The sequence below is a fragment of the Camelus bactrianus genome, chromosome 11 (assembly GCF_048773025.1).
Source record: "Camelus bactrianus isolate YW-2024 breed Bactrian camel chromosome 11, ASM4877302v1, whole genome shotgun sequence".
NCBI classification, from domain to species: Eukaryota; Metazoa; Chordata; class Mammalia; order Artiodactyla; family Camelidae; genus Camelus; species Camelus bactrianus.
In genome coordinates this window covers 24,706,398-24,724,434 of record NC_133549.1, presented here as the reverse complement: position 1 = coordinate 24,724,434, position 18,037 = coordinate 24,706,398, and the positions used below count along the sequence as shown (strand labels likewise).

Sequence of the window (18,037 nt, the reverse complement as noted above, 5' to 3'; positions counted from 1 at the left end):
GACAAAGGAAACAGGAAGATGAGCTGGTTGGGAGGATGTGACCAGGTTAGTGGAATCCCAAAGCCTGTAGAAGGCCATCTGGGCAGCCCCTCCACTTGGTGGTGGGGTTTGGGGTAAACACCAATGGAAGCAGAGACCTCAGCCATCAGTGCCTTCTGGTCCGGGTTTTTAAAGTAGACATTGGGAAGTTTGCATAATTCTTTTATATTCTCACAGCTTTACGTATCTCGTGGTTTTCATTAGTTTAAGGACTAAAAAAAAAAAAAAAAAAACAACAAAAAACACTTGGCAGTATATGTAAGAAAACAACAATTCAAGTTTGCAGAGAAAGAATCTGGGCCTTCTAGGTCAAGTTGGTTGACTTCCAAGCGCCTTAGAGATCCTATTGCTAAATAAACTTAGCAATTAAGCTTTTTAATGCTTTTCGAATTTTGACACTTTGGGGTACTTTAGTGCCTATATAACTAGATGGTGAGATAACTCAAAAGTTGGAACCCCCCCTTCCCTTTAAACAGTCTTTTCACAAGCACCTTTAAAATTCTGGCTCATAATTTCCTTGAGTCAAAGTCAAACAATCTTGCCTAAAAGACAGCATGTTCTGTATGTGACTTTGTTCACATACAGGTGAAGGGGGGTCAGATCTGGTTCACATATGGGTGAAAGGGGTCAAAATGTACAAACTTTCAGTTATATGATGAACGAGTCCTGGGGATGTAATGTACAGCATGGTGATTACAGTTAATAATATTGTATTACATATTTGAAAGTTGCTAAGAGAGTAGATCTTAAAAGTTCTCATCACAAGAAAAAAGTGTGTATCTATTCATGATGATAGACGTTGACTGGAATTACTGTGGTGATCATTTCATAATATATAAATACCCCATCATTGTGTTGTACACCTTAAACTAATAAAATGGTATATGTCAATTACACCTCAATCAAATGCACGCTTACAAACAATATCATTTGCAGAAACACATTGAACCATTAGAATGACTGACAGCAGGACAGAGGTGGGGAGATGGATATGTGAATAAAAGAGAATAAATAAATACATAAAGAAGCAAGAGTGGAAAAATATAAAAAATATGTTTACTCTATCCTCTGCACTGAGGTCCAAAATAAATACATCAACAAAAATATGAAACATCCTTTAAAAAAGAACTATACATTCAAAAAAAACTCTTAAATGTTAAAAAAATATTTTCTTTAAAAATAAAAAAAAACCTTTTCTGAAGGCAGTTTTTTTTTTTTCCCAATAAGTGTTTTTCCAACTAATTTCTGAATTATATTTTCCAGGGCACATTTTGTGACTAACCCAAGAGGCAAGCAGGATGCTACCTTCGTTCGCTACATAAAGGTGATATCATCAACCCACGATCAGCGGGGTTTGCATTTTGGTTTGTTTTCTGTGATGTGGTGCTGGTTTGTGTTGACTCATCCGAACTCCTCAGCAAGGCACATGAACTTGCCCCAATCTCCCTTCCCATTCTTATTTCCTACCTGTCTAGACAAAGTGAGCTCCTCGCTGCTCTTTAAACAGCCTTGTCATAATTCTGTGCCTTTAGACATACTCCCTGTGCCTTCTTTCCAAGGTCACTTCCTCCATGAAATTTTTTCCAACTTGGCCAGGAAGAGTTAATTACACACAAGTGGCAAGAAACAGAATGACCTGGGTACCAGATCTCACCTCTAACACTGATGAGCTGCATGACCTCAGTAATTTCCTGGATTTTTCCAAGCCTCAGTTTCCTTATTTAAAAAACAAGTTTGTAATAATAATAATACCTACACTACGGGTTGTTGTAAGGCTTGTATTTTTAAACTACTGGGAATCTGCCGGTGCTCAGTAAATGCTGGTTCCCATCCTCCCCTCAAAAAAATAAAAAAGTCAAACAATCTTGCCTGAAAGGCAGAATGTTCTACATGTGACCCTGTTCAGCTTTTCACGCTGCTCCTGAATGACAGAAAATCGACAAGCTGTCATTCATTACACTTTGGTGGCTGCCTGTGGATCTATTTGAACTTGGGTCTGTCCAATATTTGGTCACTGAGAGTGGAAAAAATTGGTCATGCACCATGCGCTTTTAATTTTCTAAAACAAATATATTGGAAAGATCCAATTAGTGCAAACATGGACTGCTGGTCTTTTGCAGTTGATTTACGGGACAGGTTAGTCTAAATTAATGAAAGATCTGAATTATAGGTCCTGAAGGTTTGAAAGGACACAGAGCAGCAGCCCGGTCTAGACTGGTTTTAGGAGGGTCCTTCTTTAATTAATAGACATGAATATTTTGTGATTTGATATTAGAAATGTTAATATTTCTAAAGTGCTTTAGAAGATCTCAAAAATATTTTAAACATCCTCACCATTGGCACTAGTTTTGAAGGAGGGGTTCGCTGGGAAGAGGTCGCTGTGGAAATGAATTAACTATTACAAAGCTAATGGAATCTCTTTCCTTCTTATCCCATTGAGTTAAGCTAACTGCAACTTCAATATAATTCAAAGTGCTCCTTCACCTAAAATCTATATTTAAAAATGCCTGTTACTGAATCCACTTTTTTCAGTCTACCATCCATACTGCAGCATGGTGATTCTGCCAAAACACAGCTCCTTAAAAGCCTAGTGGAACTTCTCACCAGCATCAGTGCAAGCCCAAATTCCTTAGGAGGACAGCAGAGCCCTTCACAACCTGGGCCCCCACTCCAGCTGCCTCTCCTGCCCACGGGGACCCCTTTCCTGCCTGCAGCCACGCTTGAATTTCCCCAACAGGGTGGACTCATAACATCGACCCCCAGGGAAGTCCTGCCCACCCCCCAAGATGCAGCTCAGTCAGTACCTCTCTAACATCCCGATTTCCCCTCTCCCCAGTGCCCCTGCATGTGTTTTCTTATCCTTCTCTCTACAGTGTAACAGGCGCTGGTTTCATGTAGCTCACGGGGTGCACCCGTGCTGCTATCTACACTTGAATGAATTAAAATGAAAGAAAAAGAAAATTCAGTTTCTCAGTCCCACTTGCCACATGTGCAATGCTCAGCAGGCACACATAGTGACTACTGTTCTGGACAGCACAAGTAGAGAGTGTTCCCGTCACTGCAGGAAATGCTGGACTTTGAGCTCCTTGGGGGCAGGGGCTCAGTCATTCACTACCACATCTCCAGTGTCCAGGAGAGTGTCTGGCAGATGCTCAAGAAGTTTCTCTTGAACTAAACACAGACTGTCTTCAGGGAAGCAGGACCAGGGAGTGCCTGTCGTCACAGAAGGTGATGGCCTTCTGACTGTGGAGTGGCGGGAGGGGATAGGAGGAAAGGGAGCCAGAACCAGCTCAGAGGTCACCTTTTATCTGGGGGGCCAGGGTTCTGTTACTATGGAGAGGGGGGAAATGGGTGCTAGTGGAAACTCAGGGTATCTGGCCCCCTGCGACCAGAGGACAGCCTGGCTTGAGGGCAGCTTGGATGAGAGCATGGAGCACTTTGGATGTCAAGATAAGAAGTCTGGACTTCGTTTGAGTGGGACTGAGAGAAATCAGGGCGTAGGGGAGTGTGAAGACTGGAAGAGTCAGAATATTACTTGAGGAACTGAGCTTCCAGTCCTGTGGATTAGGAAAGGCAGTAGGGGCCCCCACCCATTCAGGGTCCTTCCTGCAGTCAGGAGGCCCCACGTGGGAGATCTTTCTCCTTTTGGGAAGCACAGGCATGTCTGCTTTGTTCCAGTGCAGAAGCCCCATTTCCTAACCCAGGCTTTGGCAACCATGGTGTTTCATTGTTCATTATTCATGAATAGACTTGACTTTGTTCAAAATTAAGGCTTACAAGCTGTAAATCTGGGCCACAGAGAGGATGGCAGGGAACTTGCCTGTGTGGCTTCAGAATTGCCCCCTTTTCTCTGGAAAAATCCTCTCTAGGAATCTGTGCCCAGACCCAGTGAGTGAGAAATGACTTTCCATGGTGTATTAAAAAAATGCATCTTTTAAGAAACTGTCTTTATGAATGGCATCAGAGTGGGGGAGAAATGAAGGAGAGAAAGAGTAACCCTTTCAGATCAAAAGCATTATTTCTAGATACGGAGATGTTATGACAAAGGGAAGGTCAGTGATGAGCCCATGATGCCAGGTTTCACCTGCTTTATTCTGCGTCCTTTCAAATGTGCCCTCTCATGGACACACAATGGCAAACACAGAACATCCTCTGTGGACTGTTCAGGGCTCCCATAATCCTTCTAGAGGGACTTTAATTTTTTTTAACTGAGCATCCATGGACTTGTTGGGACACCACCGGTCAAGTTGTCTCCTCAGTGATCTGTGTTACCTTCAGAGCAGGGAGGTGAGCTGCACTCACACCTGGGAGATGATCGTGATGTGATCGTGGTCCTTCTAAAATCTTGGGCATTTCCAATCCTGCTTCTCAGGTACTGCTCTGTCTTCCATTCCTCCCTCTGTTGATTCCTCCAGATGAAAACACCAGCATGGCTTTCAATGGCAGGGAGGTACATCTTGCTTCCCTGGTAGAACTGCCGTGTGGCGTCTACAGCTTGCACTTCTGATCATCACAGTCAAACACCTCTTCTAGGCTGTGAACCATCACGGGAGTGATTCTATTGCCAAAAACACACTTAGGTCAGTTGCTCCAGGGAGACCCGCAGTCACTGCCATTTTCTTGGTGAAGGTCCCTGAGGGCCTTACACAACTTGCAGAAAGTCACAGAATTAAGGACCGAAAGTGGGATCTGGGATCCAAGCCCATCAGATGACATGGTTCCTGCCTCCTTCACTAGGTCATGGTAACTCACACTGGAGGGGAGGAAGGGCGTTTCAGGTAGAGAGGAGAGCATGAGCAAGGCACAGAAACTTTAAACAGGAAAGTATGCTCCAGAAAATGCAAGTTATTCAGCGCTGGGGGAGTAAAGAGTGTGTGGTGGGGGGATGGGATGGAGAACGGGGCAAGGGAGTGATGGGGACTCAGTGGGATCCTCAGAGACTTATTCTCTGACAAGGGAGGAGCTTGGATAAGCTGTGGTCACATTTTGTTTTGAATCGGTTAGTTCACTCTGCAGTCTGGCCACTTGGCTGGAGGGTGGAATGGGAGCTTGCAGAGTTTAGAAGGTGTCCTGGCTCCATCACTCTTAACTTGTGGTGTGACTCTGGGCAGTCACTTATCCTTTCTGGCCCTCAGTGTTGTCATCTGTCAAATACGAGTATTGGGATGAAAAGAAGTTTTCACCAATTTATTCACCTCAGGCCCCGTTGATCTCATCTGCCCGCTGAACTGCAGTGGGGAAAGTGTTTATCTCCTGATGGGACTTTGCTAATTATTCCCTTCACCCAGTCCACCCCCTTTTGGGGCGATCACAGCTAGCCAGGCACTCAGAGCCTCTCATCAGCAGAGGTATTGCCCTCATCAGTATCTGGCTAAGTGAATTGTGGATGAAGGCCTCACTTCCCACAAGGATGAGGTTCTGGCTTTAGGAAGTACTGCCATGGGGTCTAGGGATCCCGATTGGGGACCCCAACGTCTTTGTCATGCCCCAGGCTGCTGGACCTCCTTCTTCAGGGATCTTGGTCCCAGGGATGCCTCTGGACCCTGGATGCTAACTTACCTCACATTGGGAGGTGCTCTGAGGGGGGGAGGGTTATACATATTTGGATTTTACTTTTATACTGTTTTTGTTGGAAAAGTACCACGTGCGCAAATACAGAAGAATGGTGAAAAGTCACTAAGCGTCTAGCGCCCCTCCCCACCAAGGGCGGCCGTCTCAGCCCAATTGTACCCACTCGCCCTTGGGAGCCTCTGCCCGGCCTGGCCCAAGGCTGCGCGAGCCCGCCTCTTTCTGGGTCCTCCGGCGCAAGCTTTGCCCGTCTGCTCGGTGTTGGTTTGGAGGCCGCCACCGGCCTGGCACAGCCTGGGCATGGGGACCCATCTCCAGGGTCGCCACTGCTCCTCCTGGGGACGCCGAGACTGGCATCTGTTCCAAATGATGCACTGAGGTCTCTCAAGTGCAAGATCAAAGGCGAACTCTTCCATTTAATAACAACAATGTATTGAGATAATCATGCACGTGGTGAAAAACTCAAACACTACAACGCCCCTCTCCCACCCAAGAATCCCCCGCCGACTCCGCGCATTATCAGCTTCTCGCGTTTCCTTCCGGAGCTGTTCCGTACATGTACAAGCACGCATCCCACCCATAACAACTTTTCAAAAGAATCTCATTCTGAAGATTATATTCTAATTACTTCTGCTCTTCTCTTTCTTTCACTTAACGGTGGGTTTGGGCGCTGGCTTTCTGCCAGGTCCACGGGCCCCGCCTTCTTTGTACAGCTGCACAGGGTCCACGGTCACGGTCTCGCGTGCCGCGCACTGGGGTCAGTTCCAGAGAGGTGCTCGTCCTCCTCCTCTGGAGCGCGTGACCGGGGCGAGCGGTGTCACCGCCGCCCGGGGTCTGGGCCACGGCCCCTCCCGCGGCCGGGGCGGGACCCCAACTCGGCACTTTGCGGGAACTTTCCCGGGCGCTCGCGCGCGGGGCCGCCGCCGGTTCCCCTGTGTAGAGCCTCTTTTTCATTTTAAGGTCGCGAGTCGCGGGGAGGGAAACCGCGAAAGGAGGCTACGTGGGAAGCGTAGACCGGGAAACCGAGCCCCGAGAGCCGGCTGACCCACCCGCGCGCCGCCCCGCCCGCGCCCACGAGCCGCGCCGTGCCCAGGCGTGCCCGCCCTGCCCCCGCCGCGGGCGGTCCCCGGTCCAGCAGCCCGCCCGCCCTCCCGCCATCCGGCCGGCCCCCCTCCCGGGCGCCGTGCCCGTCCCCAAGGCGGCTCGTCACCGCCGCGAGGCCAATGGGCTGGGCCGCGCGGCCGCGCGCACTCGCACCCGCTCGCTCCGAGTCCCTCCCGCGCTCTCCCCGGCGCTGCTCTCAGGCCCTCGCCCAGCCCGCCGCCGCCGCTGCCGTCGGAGCCGCCATGCAGCCCCCGCGCGCCTCGTTCCTCCCGCTGCTGCTGCTGCTGCTCGCGGCGCCCGGCTCCGCGCTGCCTCCTCGGTCCGGCCGCTCGGCGCCCGGCGCCGCCGGGTGTCCGGAGCGCTGCGAGCCCTCGCGCTGCGCCCCGCCGCCGGGACACTGCGAGGGCGGCCGCGTCCGCGACGCGTGCGGCTGCTGCGAGGTGTGCGGCGCGCCGGAGGGGGCCGAGTGCGGTCTGCAGGAGGGTCCGTGCGGCGAGGGGCTGCAGTGCGTGGTGCCCTTCGGGGTGCCGGCCTCGGCCACGGTGCGGCGGCGCGCGCAGGCCGGCCTCTGCGTGTGCGCCAGCAGCGAGCCGGTGTGCGGCAGCGACGCCAAAACCTACGGCAACCTGTGCCAGCTGCGCGCCGCCAGCCGCCGCTCCGAGAGTCTGCACCAGCCGCCGGTCATCGTCCTGCAGCGCGGCGCCTGCGGCCAAGGTACCTGCACTCCGGGAGCTCCCGGGTCTCCCTGCCCCGTCCCCGACCCGCCCCCGCGGGACTGACGGGCTGGCCGACGGACAGCGAAGTGTTGAGGGGTGTTCCGAGTACCCACTGGCTGGGAGAGGCGGGCATTGGCCCCGGGGTGGCAGCGTTCCGCTGGCTTCCTCGGAACCGAGCTTTGCACCTAGCCCAGGGTCGGTTCCGCGCGCGGCGGGTCCTGGCCGCGCTCTGTCCCTAAGCCCGGAGCCCGGGTGACGGGACATCCCGCTCAATGGCTGGCTGCTGGGTGCCCCGCGGGGGGCCACACTGCATCAGGGCCCGGGGGACAAACAAGACAGGAATGTAGGCATAAAGAGAGTAGAGAAGTTAGGGGCTGGGAAAGGTGCCTTGGACTGAGCGAGCCCGAGGCGTTGGGACAAGGACTAATTTCTGGGGCTTTCCCTTCCTTCTCTGTATCTGCGCCCCTCCCCCCTTTAAAATTAAGCATGCATTCATTTTTTAAAAATTACTTATCCTGTCACTGAAAACTTTAACTTTTTATTTAAGAGTAACAGTACTGCCCGTCCAGCTCCCCAGTTTCCCCAGGTGACCCCCTGGGCAGGCACCGGTTTACTACCGCGGGCATTATAGCGGCGTCGCTGACTGCTTTGCTTCCCGTTTTGAGCCAACTCTACAAAAATGAAAGTGACTCCTTTTGAATTAGCTGAACGTGGCAATGGATCACGAAAAAATGCAGAGGCAGGGGTTGGGGAGGGAGGGTTAGGGATGAGGAAGAAGTGTACATCTTTCCCTCTTTACGCATCTTTTCTCTATCAGCAAGCCCGGTCTTGGCGGGGGAGGTGGTGGTGATGGGGCGAAGGGTGGAGCGATCGTCTAACTCTCTCGCGGGACCTTCCGGAGAGATGCTTCTGCTCTCCAGTCAGAGAGACCATGTGGAAAAACAATACGGAGCTCAGCGTTGGCCAATCCAGCGGGGAAGGGACGGGCCAGCCCTGCTTGGCAGTGCACTTGGCTGCAGCCACACGCTGCCTCCTCACCGTGGCCAGTGCATGGAAAGGGAAAGCGGGGAGCCCAGCGTGAGGGGCTGGTCTAGGTTTTCTTTGTAGGAAAATAATGCGGCCGTAGGGCCTGCACAGTTTGACTGACACAGAGAGGAAGGTGCTAGAATGGGGTAGGTGACAGAGATGGTGTATTCCAGCAGCAGGGGAGCAGAGAGCCAGCCTCCGCCCTCAGGAAACAGACTAGAGGGTGGAGGAGAGTTATGCTGGAGAGAAGGGACCCTGCAGCGTCTGAGGTATGGGCATGAAAACACGTGCTGAGTCCGTGCGCCAGGTGTGTTACAGGTGTGACCCCACTTCGCGTTCACCACCTGGCGAGGAGGGAGCCCCTGCTGTCATTCTCACTTAAGGGTGGGGGAACTGCTTGCCCAAGGCCACTCAGCTGGAATTTGAACCTCCAGACAGTCATACTCAAAAGCAACCCAGTGCTTAACTCAAGGCTGGGGAAGAGAGGTCAGGCAGGGTAAAGGAAGTTTCTGGGGGGGAAGGGGCGGGGAGGGCAGGAAGTGCATCCCAGGTGGCCTGGGGAGAAGGCTGAGCAAAGTCTTGTTTGGGAGGTGGTGAATAGATTGGTGTGGCTGGGAATGATTGGGGAAGGCATCCAGAGTGACCCGGCTGTTGGCACAGAGTACCGGGGCCGAAGAGGCTGGCCTGTGCTACGCGTACTCAGATGTTCTTGAACCAGGGCAGCTCAAAAAAAAAAAAAAAATTCCTGGATAGGACCAGCCTAGTGGTGGAATGCAGAATGTACCAGGGCGCGGAGTTAGGGCTAGTGCAATAGTCTGGGTGTGAGGTGATGACTTTAAAAAAGCACATTGTACGCTTATGTCAAAAACAAGCCAGCTGTTACTGTTTGGAGTCTCGCTGCGCGGGGTCTGGAGTAACTGGCACTATCCAAACACCTAATTTATTGCCAGTGAGGTGGAGTCACTTAGCAGGCCTTGGAGTTGGCAGAGTTGTTAATAGTCACCATGTGAAGGGAAACAGGTCCTCTCCCACTGGCCATCAGGCCTGCGGCAGGCTCCTGGGAGAGCCAGTGTGGGGACAGCCATGGAAGGATAAGCTTGGCGGTCTAGAAATGCCGGAGAGACAGACAGGGTGCAAAGCCATGTTCCTCTGTCCCTCTTTCTTCCTGCAAATATTTACTGAGCACTGCAGTGCGCCTGGCACTGCTTGTGTGTGTCTGCCTGGCACATTGGGGCACCTGGCAGATAGGTGGGTGGATGATGAATGAATAAGTGAATGAATGGAGAAACAAGAGGTGCTGGAGATACACGGCCATCCAGTCTTTCTTCAATGGAAAGCTTCGCTTTTGCTGCCCTTCTCCCCTCATCGAACACTCCACCCGCCCTTGACTTCCCGGAGGTACCTCTGAGGACAGGAGCCTGGGAGCCAAGACTTCATTCAGTGGAAGCCCTGCCCACGAGCAGGTCACCTGACGTCATTGTTAAATGCGGTGAATTGGCCGCCGGCTCTGGCTGAGAGGCTTGGCAGGAGTGCTGTTTTAGCTGGAGTGGACATGGGGGGCCTTACGGAGGAGGTGCTGTTGGACTAGAAGCCTGGAGTTGGAGCGAGGATGTGGAGAAGGAGCTCCCCAGACAGGAGCGGCTCCACGACTCACAGGATCATGAGGAGGGTTTGTCTGGAGCAGAGAGCCAGGCGGACAGGAGGGAGGAAATGCTGGCAAGGGGCACCCGGGAGCCACAGTGGATCGTTGGATGGCAAATGTGTCACCATCCAAAGGAAAGCCCTTTTATCTATAAGCTGTTTAACAAAGACTTCAGAGAGAGCCTCTAATCATGGTGCTGGAAATGTGCCGGCAAATCATTTATTTCAGAAATCAACACTGCTGTCAGGGTTTGGATGAGAAAGTAGATGGTTATACCACAGAACAAAGCTGTCATCTGCCACCAGGAGCAGTTTGGATTAGTTTAATGCAAAAATTACATACCAGTCAGGGGACTACAAAAAAGAAAGAAATTGCAATTAATAATAGTCTGATAGTGAGGGTTACATACATTTTGTGCTTGTTATGTGCCAGGTACGTGTTAACCCATTTGATTCTTCTCACCACCCTGGGAGGGTGTCCTGCAGTCCTTCCTGTGTTATAGCTGGGAGAGAGAGTCCCAGAGCAGCACCTCGCCCAGGACTTGAACCCATGCATCTGGTCCACAGCCCATTCATAATCACCATGCTGTGCTGTTGACAGAGAAACTGAGATTATAAGCCAACCCCAGCTAAGCTGAAGCTAATAGCTGAAATAAACAGTGCTCCAGATGGCCGTGGCCTTGAGATGAAACGTAGGACACGACACAGCTCTCTCTCCACCAGTGCGGGGGCTGGAGGACACTGTGGCCCCCAGTTGCCTTCAAGGCAGCCTTTGATGAAGGAAAGCAAAAAAGCAGAAGGGGCTGTGATAAAGATGCTTGCAGACCAGAGCTCCAGGCCCCAACCTCTGCTCTTGGGGAGAGAAAGGTCTCTCTGGACTCCCAGACATTGCAACAGACCAGCCAGAATGGGCAGCCTTGCAGATCTCTGCTAAAAATGGACAGGAAGCCAGGAAGGGAGCCTGAAAAAAGCTCTCCAAACGTCAGGAGTCTAGTCCGTTTCTCCTAGCACTCACTCCGGGAAAGCCCCCCTCAAGCAGCAGCCCGCAGTCCCGAGGTCTCCAAGCCCAGGAACTCCCCATCCTGGTCTCATGCCAGGCCTGATGAGGGAGGGCTTCTGAAGGTGGAGGCCGGTCACGCCTTCCTGATGCAGAACCACCACTGGCTTAGATGTCTTCTGAACAGTTTATAAGGCTTGGCTCACTCTGGTTGATTATCGTCTTTTATTCTCTGTTGGTTTTGCTAAAGAGTTAAAATATTGAGGTTTTATAAAATTAGTAAGCCAAGAGTATAGAAGCCAAGCGTTTGAGTAACTTCATTCCATCCAGAAGGGCTGTAAATAGGTTGCATTAGCGCTTAAAATAACTGCATTCAGTAAGAGATTATGGCTGGGACCATGAGCTAACTGCGGTCAGACGCCCGACAGCCTCGGGACTGCGGGGCTGGATCCTGAGTCCGTTTGCCGTTGTGTGCTCCTGGACGCAGTTTGATGCCTTGGATTGAGAAATCAGACTTTCCATGAGCTTATATTTCAAGTGAATAGCTCTGGTCAGGCTTAATTTGAAGAAGAAATCAAGCTTGGCAGTGGGTGAGGGTTCCTTGGAAGGGGTGGAGGGGGCGGCAGGCGGAGACTGGCCCTGACCCTTCCTAGGCTGTTACCTGGCCAGGTGACCAGCCCCTGACCTCTCAGAGCCTTGGCAATGAGGGGATTGGACCACATCTCTCCGAGGGCTCTTCTAGCTGGAATGGTGTGTGATTCTTGTAGGAAAATGAGTCTCTGAAGAATTGTGGTAACCTCATCAGTGTTTTAGAGCCTGGGCTGGCGTCTTTAAGCGTTCTTTCTTTTTCTCAAATTATTGATGATTCAAGCCAAGGTTGGTGTTGAATGCCTTTGGCCCATCTTGGGCCTGGTGACCTTGCACTGCAACTTTGTGCTGGCTGCTGAAAGCCCCTGGATGGCCACCGTGGTGACATGCCCAGCCCCAAGGTATAAGCTCTGTTGAACCTGGTGCCCCTTGCTGACCTGGGGGCTCTGAGGCCAGGCTGCATGGGTCCTCTGGGGAGAGAATCCTCCCCGAGCCCTTTATCCTTCCTTCCCCATCTCTACTGAGAAACTGAGACATACAGTCATTCCAGATGCTTTTCCAGAAGGCTCCCAGAAATGGCCGGGAAGTTGGTGTGGCCCAGTGCTACTGGGTGACATGTGACTAGAGCCACCGACAGGTACCAATGGACAACTCGCTGAAGGACAGAAATGAGTGGCAGCGAAGACACATGTCTGTTGCTGCTGGAAGGTTGCTGAGTCCAGGTTTCAGAATTAGTGACATGAGTGCTATTTCTTAATTCATTCAGAGCATTTATTGAGCACCTACTGTGTACTCAGAAGGTCCAAGTATAGGGAATTACAGGTGAGTAAAGCTGTGTAGCCTATGATCTCAAGGAGTTCGTAATAGGTCATATCATACCCGGCTTAAGGAGTCAGAGCACCACTTTCTAAATGTGTGACTTGTATGTGACGAACTCTCCAAGTCTCTTGTTTCCTCATCAGTAAAATAATAAAAATACATACATCGCATACGCATGTCCCAGGATTGTTGAAAGATGGAAGCACTCAATTATATGTTTTTGGTGCTTAGAGCTGTGCCCAGTGCATTACTAGAACTGGGTCAATATTAGCTGTAATAACATTTACCATCACCATCCCCATCATCAAGACATCTAACAAGGAGTCAGCTCAGTGGAGAAGTGCAGTGAGGATGTCTCCCTGCGGATAAGGTGGGCAGGTGGCTTAAAGACGGCATCACAGAGAAGGAGGGTGATGTGGGACCTGTGTGCTGGAGGCTGCCTTGGAATTTGCCAGTGAATACGTTAGAAAAGTTTCTCTGGGCAGAGGGAGTCAGATACCACCTTGGCTGTCACCTGCTGAAACCCCCAGTTGTTGTCTGGTTCGTCTGAGGCATGTGTGACTTCTCTTGAATGAAGAGCTGCGTGTCTGGAATCCCTGGGATTTTACAAATGTCACTCTTGAGTTGGTGATGCTCCAGAGACAGCGGGATATAGAAGCCCCAGGATCTTCTTGAATGATGCTTTGTTTGGTTTCCATGCTTTGGGACTTCTTCACGAGGAAAGATTTGTCACATCTTAAGGAAAAAAAAATTTGGGAGTCTACAGATAACCTATTATTTTAGATTCCTAGGACAAAGTGTGAAGTCAGCGCATTCCATAAAAACAGTCCTCCACAGCATCACGTGACAGCAGCTGGTCCCTCACCAGGAGATAATCATGTCTCCTTGGGCACATGATGGTTTTGGAAGGCATATTGTAGTGGCTGGAATTTTTGATAATTTTCAAATTTGAATAAGCCCTGTCTTAATGAGTCAGAGCCTTGTGCAACATTTTCAAACTTCAGGAAACATCTTTTTCATTAGTTGTGCAATCAGATCTTGAGAAGAAGACAGTAGGCCTGTCTGCATGATGAGCTGGGTGTTTTGTTTTTTTTTCCTCAGAGTTTGGCGAGATTTGCAGTAGAGTTCCCTTTCACATAGTCTCGGGTGAGATTTTACTGGATCATCCAACAGTTGAGTCATCTCACACCCCATGACTAGGAGAGCCCTCTCTTTGGTGCCAGTATTCCAAGTGGCAGTCACCGCTTGGTGGGGATGGATGGACACAGAGGCTTCTTCTGCCAGTTGGGGTTGCCCAGACAGATGGCTGCCAACTGGTACAGAGGAGAGAAGGCTCAGCATTCAGGGTCACATCTGCTTTTCTTTTTCTCTGGCAGAGTGAGCTGGTATGGGGTCGGGGAGTGGTAAGATAGGGGACGGGGTTCTCCAGCACAGCCGGCTGGTGGGGAACAGCACTGGGCAGAACAGGGACGTGAAAGCTACCACCGCTGGGTGTGTTCAGGGGGTTGGGTGTGTGCTCATTGTGTTACGGGCCAACCTTGTGCTTCCCTCATCGCCACCCAGGGAGGGAGGAGCGTTATCTCGTCCTCTAGTAGAGGAAATAGGTGAGGCTCCAAGCAGTGACCGATAATTGTCCAAGGCGACCTGGGAGGACGACACAGAGTCAGGATCTGAGCCCAAGTTGGCCTCACCCCCAGCTGCCCTCAAGACTTCTTTGACTCAAGTGTTACTTGGAAGCGTGTTGTTTAATCTCCAGAGTCTTGGGGCTTTCCCAGCTCTCCTCTGTTATTTCTAGTTCAGTTTCATTGCAGTCTGAGAACAGACTTTGTATGATTTCTGTTCTTTTAAATTTGTTAGGATGTGTTTTCGGGTCAAGAATGCGGTCTCTCTTGCTGAGCGTCCCATATGAACAGCAGCCTCTTCTCCTCTTGTCGTGTGGAGTGTTCCATAAGCCTCAGTTAGGTCTTGGGGATTGATAATGCTTTTCGGGTCAACTGTGTCCTTACTGATCGTCTCCCTGCTTGGTCTGTCCATTCCTGGAAGATGAATGTTGAAGTTTCTGGAGTCTCTTCTGAAGCTCTGAACTGCTGTCTCCTTTATGGCCTCTGAGTGTTCTAGCCTCATCTTGGACCTTTTAGTTGCCAACTCCCTTTGGCCTCCGTTTCCTCATCTACAACGAGGGGATAACAGTGCTGCCAAGGAGACCTCAGAAGGACACTGTGAGGGTCAGATGAGATAATGAGTGTGAAGGTGCTTTGTCAACTTCCGGTGCTGGAGCACTGAGGTTGCAAGGAATTAGGACCTCGAATTGGCAATGCCAGACTCTTCCAGGACTCCCGGGAGAACCAGCACCAAACACGGGATCCAGAAATATGGAGAAAATAATATGCTTCCTGGGTGCCAAGACCTGGGTCACCTCTGGACTTGTCAAGCACTGACCTTCTGTTTCAGGGAAGCCAAAAGCAGAGCTCACTACCATCATCTCCCATGGCAGAATGCTTTGGCTCAAAACACTAGCATCCAAATATTATACAGGGCACACAACCATCTCTTGTGCCTACATCCTAGAGAACACATGCTCCTTATCGGGGAAGCCGTAGTCTGTATTCTGAGCTCCTCAGGCTGAGTTCCTATTGAACATTTGTTGGTCAAGAAATGGCCCGAGTTGAGGTTTCTTAGATCCTAGTTTGACATTTCTCCACCAGTTTGACATTTTTGGCTCTGAAAAATGTAGCTCAGTATGGTTCAGCCCTCACTGGCAAACACCCAGGAGGAAAAGTCTGGTCATAGCACAGAAGGTACAGGAGGAAGGGCAAGAACCCGGGACCACCTAGAAGGGCCCCATGTGCTCTGACATCTTCCCGTCTGTGGGGTTCTGTAGTACTGTCGTCCAGGTCTCTTCTCTTGGAGTGCCCACCGCTGGCCACCCATACAGTCCTCCGTCCTCTGAAAAGCATCACTGTGCTCTTGCCTTCCACAGCCTGCCTCTAACCACATCAACTCCCCGTTTTCATGTTTTCTGGGATCTGATGGACAGAGACACCTCCTTCCCTGCAGAGATGCTCTTGACTGGCCGAAGCCACCAGTTGGCTTATGGACAGAATCCCAGAGCACAAAATCTAAGTGCGGAAGGTTCTCGCAGTTCCCATGGCCCAACCCGTCACTTTAGAGAGAGGCATCCAAAGGGAATATGACTCTCACAAGCTGCTTAGCTCATCGGGGAGGGAGGCAGGGTTGTTGGCCAGTGTGGACTCCATCCTGAGGCCCAAGGCAGAGCCTTGGAGCCCTGCCCACCTCAGCTGCACCTTTCTGCTGGAGCTGGTGGGTATTTGGGACAGGCTAGGGTCCATGCACATGATTTTCCCAGGAGGCAGAGAAACTGGGTGCTTCCACTTAGTCTCCCACTAAACAATGATGCTGAAGAAAACTCCTCCCACCCCTCACCCCAAAAATCCCCTCTTTGGGTTGGAAGATGACCAAAAAGCTATCTATGTAATGACTGACTTCTCATCTCAAGAGTTATAAGCACATATTAATGCCCTTGAACCAAAATTACAGTGCTCTTGCTAAAAGGAAAAGAAATCAGTATAAACAGCCTGGTAAATGTGCCAGATAAGTCAGCGCTAAGACGCTTCAATGTCTTTTAAGCTGTGGTTAGATTTTCTTTGGGATGACTGTACCAAGATTTTCCTCTCTTAGCATAAAGGCTCTTTTTAACTTTTCACTGTACTGTTCCGATATCATGAGAAATGCATTCATACATTTGATGGCATATTGCACTGTACCAGTTTTTTAAAAAAGTTATAAAGAGAACTTGTTACGTTGAAAATGAAAGAAGACAAAAGATGCAGGATTCCCCCATCATTCCAGCAGCTTCATCACTTCTGTCCCGAGCAGCACCATGCTTTGGTTTACTAGTCCCTCTTTGTGTCCATTTGGGCCCTGGTTGCTATTGTAGACAATACAGAAACAAACGTTTTCATGTTCATGGTTATTTCTGTACTAGGGTGGTTCTTTTGGGATAGATCCTAAGAAGTGCAGTGGCTGGATGGAAGGGTGAGGACTTTCTATGTCCTTTGGTGTATGTTGCCAAATTATTTTCTAGGGGGTTGGACCCATATTCATTGCTCTCAGCTATAGAATTATCAACCTCCTAAATCACTGGAAGCTGGGGCAGCCAAGAAGAAATTCTCCCAAAAGAGATCCTTCAGGATAAATGGAATAGGGCGGTACCAGCCGCTCTGCTCAGTCAGTAAATTACGTGGTCTGTCTTTAAGTGACTTTTATTCCCAGGTTGACTGATTTTAAAAGATAAGCAGCATTTGAGGTAGAATGAGAACTTTTAAAATTTGGTTTTGCTTGTGAATGGAGCTGTGATTACAGACTGACCGAAAGGGGATTGTGTGGTTGTCAGGTCAGCTGATCCAAAACTTGTGTTTTCGGCGATGGACCAGGACCAGCCAGGGGACGTGAAGGCCTGAGGTCACAAGCCCGGCTGTGTCAGAAACTCTGAGTCCCTGGCCGCCCAGCCCAGGGCTCTGTGCCCTGAGCCTCCCGGCTGCCAGCTCTGTCCAGGATGCAGGAGGAGGCCAGACCGTGTTTGTTTGGAAAAGTGAACAATATGTTTATTCAAATGTTTGTTTACACATAGACCAAAATATAATGTAGACCAAAATATAACGTGAGCCACATGTATAAAATACAATTTTCTAGTAGCTACATTAAAGAAGTAAAAAGAAACAGTGATCCCTTTTTTCTTTTTTAATGCACTTCTATTGAGATATAATTCACGTGCCATAAAATTCACCCTTTCAGAGTGTACAGTTGAGAGTTTTTATGTTGTCTACAGCGAGGTGCATCTATCATCACTATGTAATTCTAGAACAGTTTTATCACTCCAGAAAGTAATCCAGTACCCATTAGCAGCCCCCCCATACTTCCCTTCTGCCCTAGGCAACCAGTAATCTGCTTTCTGTCTGTATGGATTTCCCTCTTCTGGACATTTAATGTAAAAGGAATCATGCATTTGTGGTCCTTTGTGACAGGCCTTCTTTCACTCAGCATAATGTGCTCATGTTGCAACGTGTATCCGAGCTTCATCTCGTTTTATGACTGAATAATATTCTGTTGTGTGAACATAGGAAGGCCATGCTTTTATTTTATTTCCTTTTCCTGATGGGGAAACCCTAATCCCAGCCCCCAAAGTCACTTTGAAAGTCTAGGTGGCTGAGGTGGCCCTGACTTGTTCTATCGGGAGACACTGGAGCATGGGATGCAGGAAGCCAGCCTTGAAAATGAGAGTATTCTGTACAGATGGGAATTATATGCTGGAAGGAAAAGATCAGGAAATGCACTTTTCAGATTTATTAGATCATGTAACTTTTTCTGGAGCTGGCAAGGATGTCGGCAATGGTCTAGCCTACCCCCTCGTCTTACTGACGAGGTAACTGAGGCCCAGAGAGGGGAAATGGCTTGTCTTGGGTCTGAAAGCCCACTTTTCACTTCTCACGTGAGCTGAAGATTCCTTCTGACTTTTGTC

The 18,037-nt window shown here is 50.0% G+C and overlaps 1 protein-coding gene across 1 annotated transcript in view; it reads left to right on the top strand.

The window, feature by feature from the left end:
* The first annotated feature begins 6,872 nt into the window (after positions 1–6,872).
* Positions 6,873–18,037, top strand: part of HTRA1 (HtrA serine peptidase 1) — a 49,487-nt gene continuing 38,322 nt past the window's right edge. Inside the window, exon 1 of the mRNA XM_010969904.3 lies at positions 6,873–7,425. Within this exon, the coding sequence (XP_010968206.2) occupies positions 6,954–7,425 (472 nt within the window). The 5' untranslated portion in view covers positions 6,873–6,953. The remainder of the gene's footprint in view (positions 7,426–18,037) is intronic.